This window comes from Salmo trutta, chromosome 22, assembly GCF_901001165.1.
Source record: "Salmo trutta chromosome 22, fSalTru1.1, whole genome shotgun sequence".
In the NCBI taxonomy this organism is placed as follows: Eukaryota; Metazoa; Chordata; class Actinopteri; order Salmoniformes; family Salmonidae; genus Salmo; species Salmo trutta.
In genome coordinates, this window is record NC_042978.1 from 15,614,826 (window position 1) to 15,634,015 (window position 19,190).

Genomic DNA, 19,190 nt, shown 5'->3' on the forward strand with positions numbered 1-19,190 from the left:
GTGCATTATAGTGCAGGACAGGCTTAATCTGTGTCCAGGAAATGGACTCCTACAGTGGTACATAAAGCGAGGATGTTTTTTTCTGTTAATTCCTCTTTATTTATTTCTGCTACTTCATATGATGCTGCAGTATACATACTGTAACTGTTTATATAAATGTAAAATTCAACTCAAACACGCTGCTATCGCCTGTACCAACGCACAGTAAATGACCTACACGTTTCCATCTCACTACTGACAGAGCAGGGAGGACAGCAGGCATATGATCCACTGTATCACCATGTCCTCAGATAGACACTTCACTCACTGCAGATGAGGCTATAATTACTGCAAAGGCAAGCTGAATGCACACCCAGGGAATATGAAACCTATTTATCCTGCAATATAGATAGCACTTCTCTCTCTCCTCTCTGTGGTGTAGACCCAATGCAATCTCAGCTCACTGCAATAAGAGTGACTTAGAGGTTGCCAGGTTCCTGATGCTAACAGAGATGAGAGAGAGAGGGGTGGGGGGGATGAGAGATGCGAGAGAGACTTTGACTTTTTGTCTTACTTTAATGAGACATCCTCATTACACAACCCCCCCCTCCCCACACACACACGCCAATAAAAATGCAGAGAGAGGAGGATGAGAGAGAGAGAAAGTTAGAAGACTGGTCTGCTGGTGCTGTACTCTATCAGTGCTTCATTGGTTGGTTAAGCTTGGCCCTGCTGCACTGTGTCCTGTGGTGGCTGGCAGTAACGTAGCGGTCAGTGTGGTCAGCCCAGAGTCTATAGAGAGGCTGACCTCTGTGGTTGGGTTGGACAGTAATCACCAGAGAGCTGTGGTCTGTTTGACCTCTGTGGAATGAGACCCTCCTTTCTCTTCGACCCAGCTGCCAGTCCAACAGACCATCAAATGTATTTCTGCTGTTTGAGACGGTTTATGGGATAGGCCTACCACAGTCAATACCAGTGGTGGACAGCTCCCGTCCTGCTGGTTTTGGTGTCTCCTTAATAATTCATTGATCAATTCATGTCATTGATTGAAAAATGTTCAGGTATGTCAGGCTTTGACTAAGCGACAAACCGTCTGTACTTTGTTATAGGATAAGTGACATTGCTTTAGATCAGGTTGGGCAAGCCTTTTGGTTCGAGGGCCACATCGGGATTTTGAAATTCAACGGAGGGGCCGCATTTTTTGGGGGACCAATTGTTTGTTAAAATCAATTTGTGGGGGCCTCCCGAGTGGCGCAGCAGTATAAGGTACTGCATCCCATTGCTTGAGGCGTCACTACAGACCTGGGTTTGATCCCAGGCTGTGTCACAGCTGGCCGTGACTGGGAGACCCATGAGGCGGCGCACAATTGGCCCAGCATTGTCTAGGTTAGGAGAAGGTTTGGCAGGCTGAGATTTCCTTGTCCCATCGCGCTCTAGCGACTCCTTTGGCGGGCTGGGTGCATGCACGCTGACACGGTCGCCAGGTGCACAGTGCTTCCTTCGACACATTGGTGCGGCTGGTTTCCGGGTTAAGCAGGCATTGTGTCAAGAAGAAGTGCGGCTTGGTTGGGTCGTGTTTTGGAAGACGCACGGCTCTCGACCTTCACCTCTCCCAAGTCCATACGGGAGTTGCAGCGATGAGACAAGACTGCAACTACCAATCGGATACCACAAAATTGGGAGGAAATAAGTGGTAAAAAAAAAAAAATAATACAATTTTTTATATTATTTATGTATTTTTATATATATCTCGCGGGCCGGATTGAAGTGTCCAGCGGCCCGGATACGGCCCACGGGCCGTACTTTGCTCCCTCCCTTGCTTTAGATCCAGAGAGTGATGATGTCCTCTGTAAGCCATAATATGCAATGCAAAGGTTTGGAGAGAGCAGGTGTGACCAGCTTGATCAAATCCATTAGTCTCTGACAAACTACGATGGATGGAAGAACCAGGAGATCTATTTTGGTCTGGTCATGTCATGCATTGGTGCTGTGTGTGCGCTTGTGCGTGCAGGTGTGTATGATTTTGGAGGGACATGCAAGTATGGAAATGTAAACAGAAAAGTTGAAATGTTAAGAGTTTATCTTTCCCCTCTTAGCCATGCTTTCAGAGTGCTACAGCAAATTATATAAAAAATTTAGGAAGTTCTGTGCCACAGGGATTCATTTCCCTCTCACAGGTCCTTCTTAAATCTATTTTTGCACAGAGCCCTATCATCCCAAAGTAAAACCTTTCCATTTGCATCAACCTCTTGCACACACACACACAAACACATATAGCTTCATCAGAAATGCATGACACTTACAATTAGCTCCACTGGGGAAGCTCGGGAGAGCTAAACCCAGAAACCCTTTACCACCCGAGATCACCTCCTAGCATCACACTAAATTAGCAGGGAGAGAAGCAAGCAACATGTCGACTGGCTACTCAATAGAGACCAATTAAACAGGCCGAGAAACAACAGTGACGGCCAAATTGGGATATTGTTACAACAAGAGCACTTTCCAGTGAGCCTAAATAAATTGCATTATCTGAGTTGTCACACTCCTGAGGAAATAATCCATCCTTCATTATCATCACAGACACATTCTACTAGCTTTCTTCTACTGCTGGTCATGGTTTGTTTTCACCCCCATCTTCAGCTTCTTTCAGAGAGAGGACTAGGTAGGAGAGCCGTTGGAAATCATAGCAGACAGTGTACCCTTTTAGTGCATACCGTACAACATACACCCAACATCTCGAGGAGCATACAGTCGTTTGTGTACGTTTCACAGCGTTGGGAAGTAACTGATTACATGTCATCTAATTACAAAAAATTTACTGAATCGGTTACGTTACCAACAAAAGATATTGTAATAAGGTTATAGACACTTTTGAAAAACTAGATCATTACTTAAATTCAGAAAGGATATTTGCCAAAAAATACATTATGGCACCTTTCTGTTTTCTCAATGATTGTCAATTCAGCACTGAAAAATGGTACAAGTTTAAGTGTGTTCCACCTAAGCGAGTCTGACTACAAGTCAGAGACTACCATGATGACACACCAAACACGTTTGATGGATCCTTTTTGTGTTATTCTTCTAAAGGGAAAGTAATCCAAAAGTTGCATTACTGATTACAATTTTGGGCAACTAGTAACTGTAACGGATTACATTTAGAAAGTAACCTACCCAACCATGACGGTTCATACAAAACCATCAGTTATGTAGGAGGAGAGTACAGCTGTGGTTATGGCCTCTCTAGAGTTGGATCTCTGATGGCAGACGTTGCCGGCTGTTCTGTTTCTGTTCCACAATTCATGTCTGGAGAGCTGCTGCTGACAGCTTCTCTAATAGGAGCACTGCCATGCTGGAGGCTATAGAGGGCTGCTAATAGCAAAGTATAGCAAACTGAACCAGCTCCTTAATATCTCCCGCCTCTTCCCCCTTTTAACGCCCCATTCTGTGGGTGAACTCTCTGGGTACCGCCTGGCACGCCAAGCTCCATCATGCCCTCCACAGCCAGATTGCTCTCTCCCCGAGCTGGTAATAGCATGATGCGACGTGACTGCAATGAGCTCACTGCCTCCAAACTAACTGGAACATCTTCTGAAGTAGAGGATGCATCTCCCAACTCACAAAACCAGCTGGGTTCAGTTTCTTGCCCCGCAATTTAAAAAAAATTGTCTATGAATTCATTGTCTTCCCAGTAAACCTTGATTTCAGCACATCTCTAGGTAAATCTGCCTGCAAAACGTAAAACTAATATACTGGATCATGATTGGAACGTGGACGGCCTCCTTTAAATGTCATAAGGCATACTGTATGCATAAGACAGTGGTGGTTCTATCGTTATCTTGGCATGAATGCAAGGTTCTAAGCGCTATGTGATCGCACTCTGTCAGAGAGAAATAATAAGCGTTGTGAAGCGACAGGAGACCGGATAGGGAAACAAGTCGTCTGTCTAGGTCTTTGTTCTCCTGGGGGAAAGAAGCTGTGGTGAAATGACACATCAGTGGTGGAACCTGAGTCCCCATGCATAATCAGATAGGACTGAATACTTTGTCCTAGCTTCCTCTGGCTCCGGCTCCATCCAGGTCAGAGCTGCAGTTTAGAGGGATCCCATTCTGCAGACAAGGACAAAGCCTCTATTGAGCCTTTTATATTCTACTGACTGACAGCCCTCTGACTGCAGACCTCCAACATCATTTTATACTTCCTGGGACACAGAGGTGATGTGATTTGCAGGTTTATAAGACTCAATGCACCCGTGGGACGCCCGTGCTGTACAAAACAATACAATGACTGATACGGTTTTGAACGAAACACATCAAATCAATGACACTTTTTAATAGGATGAAATATGGCTCGATAGAAGTTCTTTGCTACTGTCGTTTACGCCCATCTAAAAACAGAATGACCAGTATAAAGTGGACAGCCCAAATGTTCAACCACTGAGGACATTAGATTTCGGCTGTGGTTTGTACTGTGCTGTTTTATCTTCCATACAGACAGTTTGTTTACATAAATGTAACAAATCAAATGTATTTATATAGCCCTTCTTACATCAGCTAATATCTCAAAGTGCTGTACAGAAACCCAGCCTAAAACCCCAAACAGCAAGCAATGCAGGTGTAGAAGCACCACATGGTGCACCACAACAAGCCCACAGGGACGACTAATATTAATTATCTTCTGTGGAATGACTGAGCACTAATTTCAAACACTCACAGCCATGCTAGGCTAGGGAAGTAGCGTCAGGTAGCCATGCTAGGCAAGGGAAGAAGTGCCTGGTAGCCATGCTAGGCTAGGGAAGTCATGCCAGGTGAAAACTTAATGACCCTGAAGAAGACACAGACACAGACACAGAATACCGCCCACTATGATATTCCCAGTCTGAGCACCCAAATGATTGTGCAACTCTTCTGAATGCAATAGTACAGTACACAGCAATCAATGAACACAACCGTGATGGATCAAACACCATATAAATTAAATCAAATCAAATTTTATTGGTTACATAATCATGGTTAGCAGATGTTAATGCAAGTGTAGCTAAATGCTTGTGCTTCTAGTTCCAACAGTGCTGTAATATCTAACAAGTAATCTAACAATTCCCCAACAACAACCTAATACACACACATCTAAAGGGGTGAATGAGAATATGTACATATAAGTATATGGATGAGCGATGGCCGAGCGGCATAGGCAAGGTGCAGTAGATGGTATAAAATACAGTATATACATGTGATATGAGTAATGTAAGATATGTAAACATTATTAAAGTGGCATTATTTAAAGTGGCATTGTTTAAAGTAACTAGTGATCCATTTATTAAAGTGTCCAATGATTGGGTCTCAATACAGTATATATACTGCTCAAAAAAATAAAGGGAACACTAAAATAACACATCCTAGATCTGAATGAATGAAATAATCTTATTAAATACTTTTTTCTTTACATAGTTAAATGTGCTGACAACAAAATCACACAAAAATAATCAATCGAAATCCAATTTATCAACCCATGGAGGTCTGGATTTGGAGTCACACTCAAAATTAAAGTGGAAAACCACACTACAGGCTGATCCAACTTTGATGTAATGTCCTTAAAACAAGTCAAAATGAGGCTCAGTAGTGTGTGTGGCCTCCACGTGCCTGTATGACCTCCCTACAACGCCTGGGCATGCTCCTGATGAGGTGGCGGATGGTCTCCTGAGGGATCTCCTCCCAGACCTGGATTAAAGCATCCGCCAACTCCTGGACAGTCTGTGGTGCAACGTGGCGTTGGTGGATGGAGCGAGACATGATGTCCCAGATGTGCTCAATTGGATTCAGGTCTGGGGAACGGACGGGCCAGTCCATAGCATCAATGCCTTCCTCTTGCAGGAACTGCTGACGCACTCCAGCCACATGCGGTCTAGCATTGTCTTGTATTAGGAGGCACCCAGGGCCAACCGCACCAGCATATGGTCTCACAAGGGGTCTGAGGATCTCATCTCGGTACCTAATGGCAGTCAGGCTACCTCTGGCGAGCACATGGAGGGCTGTGCGGCCCCCCAAAGAAATGCCACCCCACACCATGACTGACCCACCGCCAAACCGGTCATGCTGGAGGATGTTGCAGGCAGCAGAACGTTCTCCACGGCGTCTCCAGACTCTGTCACGTCTGTCACATGTGCTCAGTGTGAACCTGCTTCATCTGTGAAGAGCACTGGGCGCCAGTGGCGAATTTGCCAATCTTGGTGTTCTCTGGCAAATGCCAAATGTCCTGCACGGTGTTGGGCTGTAAGCACAACCCCCACCTGTGGACGTCGGGCCCTCATACCACCCTCATGGAGTCTGTTTCTGACCGTTTGAGCAGACACATGCACATTTGTGGCCTGCTGGAGGTCATTTTGCAGGGCTCTGGCAGTGCTCCTCCTGCTCCTCCTTGCACAAAGGCAGAGGTAGCGGTCCTGCTGCTGGGTTGTTGCCCTCCTACGGCCTCCTCCACGTCTCCTGATGTACTGGCCTGTCTCCTGGTAGCGCCTCCATGCTCTGGACACTACGCTGACAGTGCCATCCTGGATGAGCTGCACTACCTGAGCCACTTGTGTGGGTTGTAGACTCCGTCTCATGTTACCACTAGAGTGAAAGCACCGCCAGCATTGAAAAGTGACCAAAACATCAGCCAGGAAGCATAAGAACTGAGAAGTGGTTTGTGGTCACCACCTGCCGAACCACTCCTTTATTGGGGGTGTCTTGCTAATTGCCAATAATTTCCACCTGTTGTCTATCCCATTTGCACAACAGCATGTGAAATTTATTGTCAATCAGTGTTGCTTCCTAAGTGGACAGTTTGATTTCACAGAAGTGTGATTGACTTGGAGTTACATTGTGTTGTTTAAGTGTTCCCTTTATTTTTGGAGCAGTGTACATGTGATATGAGTAATGTAAGATATGTAGACATTATTAAAGTGGCATTATTTAGAGTGGCATTGTTTAAAGTGACTAGTGATCCATTTATTAAAGTGTCCAGTGATTGGGTCTCAATGTAGGCAGCAGCCTCTCTGAGTTAGAGATGGCTGTTTAGCAGTCTGATGGCCTTGAGATAGAAGCTGTTTCTCAATCTCTCGGTCCCAGCTTTGATGCACTATATACAGCAGCATACAGGGAAATGGGGATCTAGGAAGCAGCCGTTCACTATTCTTGTTCTTTCAGTTGAACTACAGTACTGTACAGAATGTCTCACAATGTGCTTTCAGGGGGATCCAAGGAAAAGCTCCATTATATTTGTAGAAGAGTATTATAGTATTTCCCCTCTCCAGAACAGCACAGGGATTCAGTCATTCACTATTTATAATTGGAACTTGGCTGTACATACAGAAAAATATAGTTGTTACAGATTCTGCCAATGGTCTATTGTTGAAGTTAAGGAAACATTTATTTTTTTCCCCAGACAAAAACTGTGATACTGTCACAGCCCTTTTAAGTCGGTTTCACTGAGAGTTTTTGTTTCAAAATGGAATAAAAAACCATCTAATCTCACAAAAGCAATATTGGTGACACTTCTTATGAATACCCTCTTCGTAATGGTTTTTATTATGCGTAATAAAATCTGTGTGATTATTATGTATCAAGCATTGCATCTAAAGCAGGGGTGTCAAACTCATTCCATGTAGTAGGGCCTAGTGTCTGCAGGTTTTTGCTTTTGCTTTTCAATTAAGCCCTAGACAACCAGGTGTGGAGAGTTCCTTACTACTCAGTGACCTTAAGTCATCAATCAAGTACAAGGGAGGAGCGAAATCCCGCTGAACCTCGGCCCTCCATGGAATGAGTTTGACACCTGTGATGTAAAGTGTAATAAATGTGCCTATAATGCAAAGAGGGTACTCAGACAAGAAGTGTTACCACATGGTGTTGCCCTCGCAGTCCTGTGCATCATAATGTTGTATGACCTTTCTGTGAGTAGCACTTGAAGTTGGTCCACCAAGGGACCATCTCTCTCAGAGAAACAGTACAGATACATCAACACTATGGATGGTGCTTCAGTGCTTACACAGTGGAGAGGAAGCCTTCCTACAATACGCTTAAAGAATACAGATAAAACATTAATTCAATATCTGATTTGGATACTATTCCTTCAATAGGATGTCCTAAAATAAGACAGGATTATCTATGGGACTTCTCTATATAAAGCCACATAAGGAAACCCAGTGGGATCCTGAACCGGGAAGAGCACAGTTGTGTATTAGTGAGGCGGTAGTGTCTACATAACCCCAAGAGATACTCACTAGTCTGCTCATTCTCAACACTTTGGTTCCTTCCTTTGTTTCGCCTTGTTACCGGAACACAGAAAGCCAATGCTCTGCACAGTTAGTGTAACCCTCTTTATCTTCTCCTCCACCATGGAGTACAGTTTCCCCAAGGTGCCGCTTTAGCAAATCCCCATTCATTAAATAAGCACCCGGCGAATGGGATTATATCCAGCATGAACGTTTGATATGGAAAATGGACATATTAAGGCGTGGAAAAGAGGACTGGAGGGAAAGATGGAGAGGAGAAACGAGGGAATGGTAGAGGATTTGTGGCGAAGCTGTGTTTATATTGGTGATGAGTATAGTGATTCTTGCTGAGGTTAGCTAAGGGCCTTGGGGGCCAGCGTGGGCCATTGATTGTGGCGTGCCTCAACACCAAGGGCCAAGGAGGCGCTCTAAACATTATTACGAAGGGAGACGTAACAATTACCAGAGGAGTTATAAAATACACTATATATATATATATATATATATATATATATATATATATACAGCAGTGGGGGGAAAAAGTATTTGATCCCCTGCTGATTTTGTATGTTTGCCCACTGATAAAGAAAGGATCAGTCTATAATTTTAATGGTAGGTTTATTTGAACAGTGAGAGACAGAATAACAACAAAAATATCCAGAAAAACGCATGTCAAAAATGTTATAAATTGATTTGCATTTTAATGAGGGAAATAAGTATTTGACCCCCTCTCAATCAGAAAGATTTCTGGCTCCCAGGTGTTTTTTATACAGGTAACGAGCTGAGATTAGGACCACACTCTTAAAGGGAGTGCTCCTAACCGCAGCTTGTTACCTGTAAAAAAGACACATGTCCACAGAAGCAATCAATCAATCAGATTCCAAACTCTCCACCATGGCCAAGACCAAAGAGCTCTCCAAGGATGTCAGGGACAAGATTGTAGACCTACACAAGGCTGGAATGGGCTACAAGACCATCGCCAAGCAGCTTGGTGAGAAGGTGACAACATTTGGTGCGATTATTCGCAAATGGAAGAAACACAAAAGAACTGTCAATATCCCTCGGCCTGGGGCTCCATGCAAGATCTCACCTCATGGGGTTGCAATGATCATGAGAACGGTGAGGCATCAGCCCAGAACTACACGGGAGGATCTTGTCAATGATCTCAAGGCAGCTGGGACCATTGTCACCAAGAAAACAATTGGTAACACACTATGCCATGAAGGACTGAAATCCTGCAGCGCCCGCAAGGTCCCCCTGCTCAAGAATACATATACATGCCCGTCTGAAGTTTGCCAATGAACATCTGAATGATTCAGAGGACAACTGGTGAAAGTGTTGTGGTTAGATGAGACCAAAATGGAGCTCTTTGGCATCAACTCAACTCGCCGTGTTTGGAGGGGGAGGAATGCTGCCTATGACCCCAAGAACACCATCTCCACCGTCAAACATGGAGGTGGAAACATGCTTTGGGGGTGTTTTTCTGCTAAGGGGACAGGACAACTTCACCGCATCATTTGACGGGGCCATGTACTGTCAAATCTTGGGTGAGAACCTCCTTCCCTCAGCCAGGGCATTGAAAATAGGTCGTGGATGGGTATTCCAGCATGACAATGACCCAAATCACATGACCAAGGCAACAAAGGAGTAGCTCAAGAAGAAGCACATTAAGGTCCTGGAGTGGCCTAGCCAGTCTCCAGACCTTAATCCCATAGAAAATCTGTGGAGGGAGCTGAAGGTTCGAGTTGCCAAACGTCAGCCTCGAAACCTTAATCACTTGGAGAAGATCTGCAAAGAGGAGTGGGACAAAATCCCTCCTGAGATGTGTACAAACCTGTGGCCAACTACAAGAAACTTCTGACCTCTGTGATTGCCAACAAGGGGTTTGCCACCAAGTACCAGGTCATGTTTTGCAGAGGGGTCAAATACTTAAAACGCATGTCAAAAATGTTATAAAATTATTTGCATTTTAATGAGGGAAATAAGTATTTGACCCCTCTGCAAAACATGACTTACTATCGAGTTCCAAACTGCCGCAGGTAGCAACGTCAGCACAAGAACTGTTCATCGGGAGCTTCATGAAATCGGTTTCCATGGCCGAGCAGCCACACATAAGCCTAAGATCACCATGCGCAACGCCAAGCGCCGGCTGGAGTGGTGGAAAGCTCACTGCCATTGGACTCTGGAGCAGTGGAAACGCATTCCCTGGAGTGATGTATCACGTTTCACCATCTGGCAGTCTGACGGACTAATCTGGGTTTGGCGGCTGCCAGGAGAACGCTACCTGCCCAAATGCATAGTTGTATTTTTTATTTAACCTTTATTTAACTAGGCAAGTCAGTTAAAGACAAATTCTTATTTACAATGACAGCAAACCCCGGCCAAACCCTCCCCTAACCCGGACGACGCTGGGCCATTTGTGCGCCGCCCTATGGGACTCCCGATCACAACCGGTTGTGATACAGCCGGGATGGGGTTGAGGTCAGTGCTAAATCCCATCAACCCCATTTAGTGCCAACTTTAAAGTTTGGTGGAGGAGAACTAATGGTCTGGGGCTACTTTTAATGGGTCGGGCTAGGCCCCTTAGTTCCAGTGAAGGGAAGTCTTAACACTACAGTATACAATGACATTCTAGACGATTCTGTGCTTTCTTTGTGGCAAAACAGCTTCTATCTCAAGGCCATCAGACTGCTAAACAGCAATCACTGTTTCAGCATGACAATGCCCCCATACACAAAGCGAGTTCCATACAGAAATGGTTTGTCGAGATCTGTGTGGAAGAACTTGACTGGCCTGCATAGAGCCCTGACCTCAACCCCATCGAACACCTATGTGATGAATTGGAACGCTGACTGCAAACCAGGCGTAATCGCCCAGCATCAGTGCCCAACCTCACTAATGCTCTTGTGGCTGAATGGAAGAAAGTCCCTGCAGAAATGTCCAACATCTAGTGGATAACCTTCCCAGAAGAGTGGAGGCTGTTATGGCGGACCAACTCCATATTAATACCCAGGATTTTGGTATGAGATGTTCGACGAGAGGTCATGCAGTGTACATAAACCTGAAGGAACTGGAAGAGGCACCCTGACAGAAACAGGACAAATAAAATCAATATTCTTAGGTCTATGGGTACAGCACAGCCTTTCACAGAGCCAGACAGACACCACAGTATCAAGGTCTCGTACGAAAGCTGGAGACAAACTGAGCATCCATATCGACACTATCTGCAATCAGGGGCCATACAGTATGTCAAGCTGTTTTCTCCAACCCAAATTTAACACTCCAGTTCAGGGCTTCTTGGTTATTAATGTGCGGTGGGTCTGATTCATCTAAGAGCCTTGGCAAAGCTTTAGCCAAGGAGGCCATAATTCCTATTTCCTGTTTGCCACCTCTCAGACAGTCTCAGATTGGTGTTGGTAATTTAAGGGTCCGAAAGACAGGCTGCACACTGTAAACCTCCTTCTCCTTCTGCTCTATAACGCTCTGCACATGAATGCCAAGTTGGGAGTCTCTGTGTAAATTTCCTGCAGGGTTACCTTGTGAAGTATGAAGCAGATCGTAAACAAGGAGGTGGATATATGGCGAAGGACTTTTACAAGCCATTTTCAGTATACTTAAATATAAAACAATATAGTTCCACCTCAATTTCCAGATACTCTGTCATAATGTCACTGAGTAAATTTGCTTTAGATTGGACATTATGCAAATGAGGAATAGTAATTAACCCCTTACATGCTGACTTGACCACTTGCGCGTGTGCGCCATTGCGTGCATGTTGATTTTGTCCCCCAATACCATACACAATCAGGACACACCAGACACGATCAGACTGACATATCAAAACAAACTCTGAACCAACTATATTAATTTTGGGACAGGCCAAAAAGCATTAAACATTCATGGCAATTTAGCTAGCTAGCTTGCTGTTGCTAGCTAATTTGTCCTGGGATATAAACATTGGGTTGTTATTTTACCTGAAATACACAAGGTCCTCTACTCCGACAATTAATCCACAGATAAAAGGGTAAACGTTTGTTTTCTAGTAATCTCTCCTCCTTCTGGTTTCTTCTTCTTCTTTGGACTTTATATGGCGGTTGTCAACCAACTTTAAGGTGCATTACCACTCCCGACTAGACTGGAGTGTGGATCTCAGTTCATCTTTCAATCACCTACGTAGATATATGCTCCTAAAAACCAATGAGGAGATGGGAGAGGCGGGACTTGCAGCGCGTCACGCATCAGAAATAGCACCAAGTTCTATTTTAGCGCCTGGCAAAGCAGACGCTCGTTGACGCGCGCAAGCAGTGTGGGTGCAATCATTGAAAAACATGTACATTTATTTTGCAACCCTCACGTATGCAACGTGAGCGGTGTGGTCAGCATGTCAGAGTCTATTGACGCACCGGTGCATCAATATAAGTAACATAATAAAACATTTGTCATCAAAATATGTCAGTTTAAGCTAAAGATATCTGCGGTGGAAGGTGGCCGAGTTACAGCGATGTTTGTCAGACCATGACACATCACGAAAAATCGGTCTTCTCACGAAAACAGCTGTAGCATCAGAATGGTATAGGATAGACAATTCAAAACCATATTCCTTATGATTTTTTTTACTCTCTTTTTTGCCATTTATGAATGTGTTATTCAATTTTCTTCTATGTGTCACGATTGTGTGGAGAGACGGACCAAGGCGCAGCGTACGTAACGTTCCACATCTTTATTATAAAGTGAAACACACAAAAAACAAGAACAAATGAAACGTGACGTTCTGGAGTGCTCACAGGCAACTACACAAAAACAAAACAAGATCCCACAAAACACAGTGGGCAAATGGCTGCCTAAATATGGTCCCCAATCAGAGACAACAATAAACAGCTGCCTCTGATTGGGAACCATACCAGGCCAACATAGAAATAGAACAACCTAGATTACCCACCCTAGTCACACCCTGACCTAACCAACATAGAGAGAAAAGGCTCTCTATGGTCAGGGCGTGACGGCCAAATTCAATATTTTATCAAATATATATATATATATATATTTTTTATATCTAAAAGGGTTCTACAATTCAAAATCAAATCCCCCCAACATCTTAGACTTAGAGAATTAAAGGGTTTTCAATTAAATGTATGCATGTTTACATTAGGCCTACATAGCGCAAAAAACGCCTTCTCTGGAGTATTCACCTGTCCTGATTTCTGTGTGTGTGTGTGTGTGTGTGTGTGTGTGTGTGTGTGTGTGTGTGTGTGTGTGTGTGTGTGTGTGTGTGTGTGTGTGTGTGTGTGTGTGTGTGCGTGCGTGCGTGCATGCATGCACGTATATGTCCATGTGTGTGTCTGGCGCTCATGGACTACACATGTGTGATTGTGCATATTTATCCCATCGGGAGCCTGGTGTATGTGGGTCCATCTGTATCTGTATGTGTTTAGCTGGAGGGCATGTGAGGTAGGGAAGTGGAGCATTGGTTGAAATAGAGCCTTGCTGGTCTTATCCCCATGTTATACATGGATAGTTAGTATTAGTATTTTATTAGTGGAAGTGGTGTTGGAGGGCCAGTAGGAGGCAGTAGTATGCACCCTTTCCTCTGGTCTAAAAAAATATCCCAATGCCCTGACATTGCTCTGTGTAGGGTGCAGTCTTTAGGGTGGGACGTTAAATGGGTGTCCTGACTTTCTGTGGTCACTAAAAGATCCCATGGCACGTATTGTAAGAGTAGGGATATTAACCCTGGTGTCCTGGCTAAATTCCCAATCTGGATCTCATACCATCATGGTCATCTAATCATCCCCAGCTTACAATTGGCTCATTCATGTTTGCTTGAGTCATTTGAGATAGAATGGAGTTCCATGTCATCACTGCTCTATATAATACTGTGCGTTGCCTTAAATTCGTTCTGGATTTGAGGACTGTGAAGAGACCCCTGGTGACATGTCCGGTGGGGTAAGTAGGTCTGTCACAGCTGTATGCAGCTGTAAGCTGTAGGTCTGTCAGAGCTGTATGCAAGATGATTATATAGACAATTTGGATTTTTCAACACATTAATATTTCTCATAAAAACAAGAATTGATGCAGTCAATCTCTCCTCTACTTTGAGCCAAGAGAGACTGACATGCGGGGTGGCAGGTAGCCTAGTGGTTAGAGCATTGGGCCAGTAACCAAAAGGTTGCTAGATCGAATCCCTGCGCCAACAAGATAAAAATATGTTCTGAACAAAGGCAGTTAACCCACTGTTCCTAGGCCGCCATTGTAAATAAGAATTTGTTGTTAACTGACTTCCCTAGCAAAAAAAACATGCATACTGTTGACATTAGCCCTCTGTGTACATTGAAGGACAATATGTGCTGCTGTGTTCTGGGCAAGATGCAGCTTTTATATGTCCTTCTTTGCAGCAGCACTTGACCATATCACCGGGCAATAGTCAAGATTAGATCAAACTAGAGCATGCAGGACTTGTTTGGTTGATGGTGGTGTTTATCACAGACAGACCTCTCTTTAGCTTTACAACAATTGAATGAATATGCCTTGACCATGACAATTCACAGTATAAGGTGACACCAAGAAGTTTAGTCTCCTCAACTTGCTCAACAGCCACATCATTCATTCACCAGATTCAGCTGAGGTCTAGATCTTAGGGAATGAGTTGTACAAGTACCAAATACAATGCTTTTAGTTTGAGATAATGTCTAAAATTACATTATATTATGTTCAGCACTAGTTTATTACTAGCCACCCATTCTAAAACTGACTGCAACCCTTTGTTTAGGGATTTCACTAGCTGTGGTTGGTGACATGTATAATGTTGAATTATCAGCATACCTACACACACAGGCTTTAAGGCTATAGGTAGATCATTCGTAAAAATAGAAGACAGTAAAGGGCCAAGACAGCTCCCTTACGGAATACCACACTTTACATGTTTTACATTAGAGAAGCTTCCATTAAAGACAACCCTCTGTTAAAGGGGGGGGGGGGGCTGAGACCAGCACATTACAACAATACCCTATACTGATATCATGATAAGATAGATAGATAGAGAGAGAAAGAGGGAGAGAGTGAAGGGGGTGGGTGAGAGACCACAAAAAGGAGAGTGGCGAGAGAAGAAGGCAGAGAGGAACAACAAAAAGGAGAGAGCAAGAGCAAGAGAGAGAGAGAAAGAGAGAGAGAGAGAAAGAGAGAGAGAGAGAGAGAGAGAGAGAGAGAGAGAGAGAGAGAGAGAGAGAGAGAGAGTGTGTTTACTGTACATTTTCTCTTTGTTTATTATCTATTTCACTTGCTTTGGCAATGTAAACATATGTTTCCTATGCCAAGAAAGCCCTTAAATTGAAATTGAAATTGAGAGAGGTAGCAATAGGAAGAGAGAGAGAGAGTGAGGCTATTTTTCCAGGACAGATCTGGGCTGTGTTGTGGGGCTCGGGGGACAGTGTTACTGCAGTAGCTGATCATTGATTAAAGGGGCTTATGAACTTCCACCTGCAGCAGTAAGAGAGGACAAAAACTGCCCCTCCTCCTCCTCCTCCTCCTCCTCCTCCTCTCATCCCTCTCTCTCCCCTCACCCTGGGCCCTGATCTACCCTTTTCTTTACCTGCTCACTCACTCAATCCAGCTGGATGTGGTTGGATGTAGGAAACAAAGTCGTACAGTCATAAAGGAGATTTGAGGCATGCATTCCAAGATATGCAGCTACCAGATGTGCTATGCTGCATTATTCATTCATAGTCATTTATTCTACATAGGACATCAGTGTTCCTTTCACGGACATGAACTTTGCACTGAAATAGGTATTTAAATATTTCACCAGAACTTTCTAAGCAGGAAGTCAGCCCTACTGTGTGGATTTCAAACGAGGCCAAGATAAAAATAAAAAAAACTCTTCAACCAAGGATGTTACCTTCCCTTCCTGCCTTCATTGCAGAGTAAAAAATTAAACCCCATTCCCATCAGGGTGACTCAATGTTTACAAGTCTATAAATGCTGTATCCTTCTGAACATGGACAAGGGCCTTGAGAGAGACGGGGGGGAAGAGTCAATTACAGCTCGCATCTTCTAGCTTCCGTCAACATTGATTTGCCGGGGCCTAAGAGCTCAGCCTCTCACAGCCTGCCTAATTGCACTAACCCTGACCCTGTAATTACTACACTAAGGCTGTTTCCATTCAACCAGTTCACAGCCCCTCTTTGTTTGCAGCAGCACTCTCTGATGCCCAACATACATACATAGATAGAGAGACAGAGACACAGAGACAGAGAGACAGAGAGAGAGAGAAAGAGCATCGGCAACATCATGAAATCGATTGTGGGGCGTCAGATCCCCTCCTACGTATTAGCAGCATATTATGATGAGGAATAGATTTTATAATTATACAGCATGATTACATAAAGGCTGATCATGTTGATGGTAATATAGAGAACCTACCTGAAGGGTTGAGGTCATAGCCCCAGGTGGGCACAAAGACACCAAAGGGGTTCTTCTCTGTCTTCTCTGTGGTCACAGGGGTTTTGTCCTCCTTAGATTTGGGGTTCCTCCCTCCCAAAGGCTTCCACCCTTTTCCCACCACGAACGACTCTGAAACGGCCAACCTGGACTCGGCCTCACGATCGCTGCTCTTCAGAATGGACACTGGCTTGGTCAACTGAGTGGAAGCTGTGGCCGTTTGTGGTCCATCTCTGGTCAGAGGTGTGGTACTGATTGTCTTCTCTCTCTCCACCGGAACCCATACGATGGAGATAGGAGGCTCCCTGGTGGAATCTGTTCTCTGGGTGTCTGCTGTGGAGGTTTTGATGGTGGTCAGGGGCTCCATAGGGGCTGCAGCTCTGGAGGTAACCCCAAGTGTGGTGGTCTCATCTGGGCTGCGTTGTCTCTCAGTCACTCCGGTTGTGTTCAGGTTCTGCTTCTTGATCACAGGGGAGAAGCCACCTTTCTTACTGGAGGTGGCTGGAAGCAGTTTCTCAGTGGGGCGTCGGACATAGACAATCTCTCCCCTGGCCTCCTCAACGGTTCCCCCCGGGCCCTGGCTGGAGCTTGCAGCAGAAGCAGCAGCAGCTGCAGGTGAGGTGGTGGGCTGGTCCACCAGCTGCCACTGGGAGATAGTGGTGTGTTCTGCTACTGTCTGGCTCTGGGTTTGGGTCTGGGTGGGTTTCAGTCCAGACACCGGAGGCTTTGTGCTGCTGCTGGCACCGCTGGCTGGATTGGTGTTACCGTTAGATCCAAAGCCTCTTGATAAGTCGTTCACTCCTCTCCCGCTTCCCTCCATCTCTGTTTCTTTATCCCCCTCCTCTCTTTCCAGGACGTCTCGGGGGATGCTGTGGTCCTCATCCTGGTCCCTCCCCTCGCCAGAGTAGTTCTCTGGGTTGGTTGGCAGGGTCATGACCTCCAGGGGCCCTGCTTTGGCCTCCATTGGCTCCCAGGTGGAATCCTTCCCCACGTAGGCCATGTGTCCCTCCGGCACAAGCTTAGAACCCTTCATAGCCTTGAGGGCCCATCTCAGCTGGCTGCCTGTGGCTGGTGCCGGGGCCCCTGGGGATGAAGCCAGCTCATACCTGGTGCCATGGTTGGGGCCTCCTGATACATTCAAAGCCTCCACAGTCTTGCTACTACCACCGGGCCCCAGTTCTGTGAATCCTGCAGGGGGACAACACGCATTCATTAGCTTAGAGTGGGAGGGAAATCGGTTGTATTATATTCATTAAATGCACATTGAATAAGCAATCATAAAACACGGCTGCCACGCTGCCTCCAGTGCAGCAGTCATTATATTTAAATAATTAAAATCGAGTTTCATTATGTATTATCCTTTTTATATTATTTATCCATTCTTATATCTTTATACCCAGATGTGTGACATAGTGTACAGGGTTTTCCATATGCAAACAGAAATAAAGTGTAAGATATTAAATGGTAATTGGTTGTTGCGTAGCTCCCCAGGAAGGATGGTTATTAATTTGTATGCTGGAGGCAAACGCTCATTCACAGCAACAATTGACTATAATTCCTGCTAAATCTGTGAAAATATTTATTCTCATTTATTCCATCGTAGTACAAATAATGGTGCAGCTGTTTGTATTCCAGCACAAAGCGCAGTAGCAGACCCACATTGCGTATCAGGCCCAGCACACAAATTAAGAGAATCTGGCCAAGGCAATTTCACACTTCATACTCTGTCTCTTTTCTCATTCCATAGAAACTCTCCTAGACCCCAAACCAAGCTACAGTCAATCCCTGTATAAAACAGTAAAAAAGTGTAAAAAACACTATCCTTTATTGACTTCCTATACTATACAATATATACGCCAGGGTTGGGGTCAATTCCATTTAAATTCCAGACAATCCAGCAAGTGCACTGAAATTCCAATTCCAATTATCTTCAATGATTTTCAATGAGAAAACATTTCAAATGGAATTGGAATTTGGTTTAATTTCTGAAATGACTGGAATTTAAATGGAATTGACCCCAACCCTGATCTACACCATTGCTTATTGAGATTAAGCACACCGCTTTGCTCCTTCTAGTTAATATACTACACCATACTGTATCTACACTATGAATTATTCAGACGAACTGTGTGGCTTGCTTTTCAGTAGTGCATCTCTTCAGGGTATTACTGTATTAGACAGTAGGGATGTAAAGATTCACAGATATGCATTGGTCCCCGGTGCATTGGTCCGCGGATCCCAAACCGATCCAAATGTAGCACGCATCGGTCACAAAATAGATTCAAACGTTACGAATCGCCGGTTACATTTTTTTGTTGTTGTTGCTCATATTCAATTCTTTCTACCTTCCAAAAATACCTCTCATCTTTTGTGACAACTGATTCGTCCTCCCCTTCCGTGTTGAACTGCAGGTAACTGTGTTGACAGTCATTGATCTACAAGTCATTTAGCATGCCGAACAACCCCAGGCAATAACAGTAGCCTAGTCAAACTGTGCCCAGTTTCGCACGCTTACCAACGCGAGGTAGGCGGC

General features: G+C 44.6%; 1 protein-coding gene across 1 annotated transcript in view; it reads right to left on the reverse strand.

Moving 5' to 3' along the window:
* The window catches only part of LOC115158200 (neurocan core protein), a gene marked incomplete in the record, with an annotated part of 194,590 nt that overhangs the window by 99,784 nt on the left and 75,616 nt on the right, over positions 1-19,190 (reverse strand). Inside the window, 1 exon segment of the mRNA XM_029706855.1 lies at positions 16,640-17,845. Coding sequence (XP_029562715.1) covers positions 16,640-17,845 — 1,206 coding nt within the window.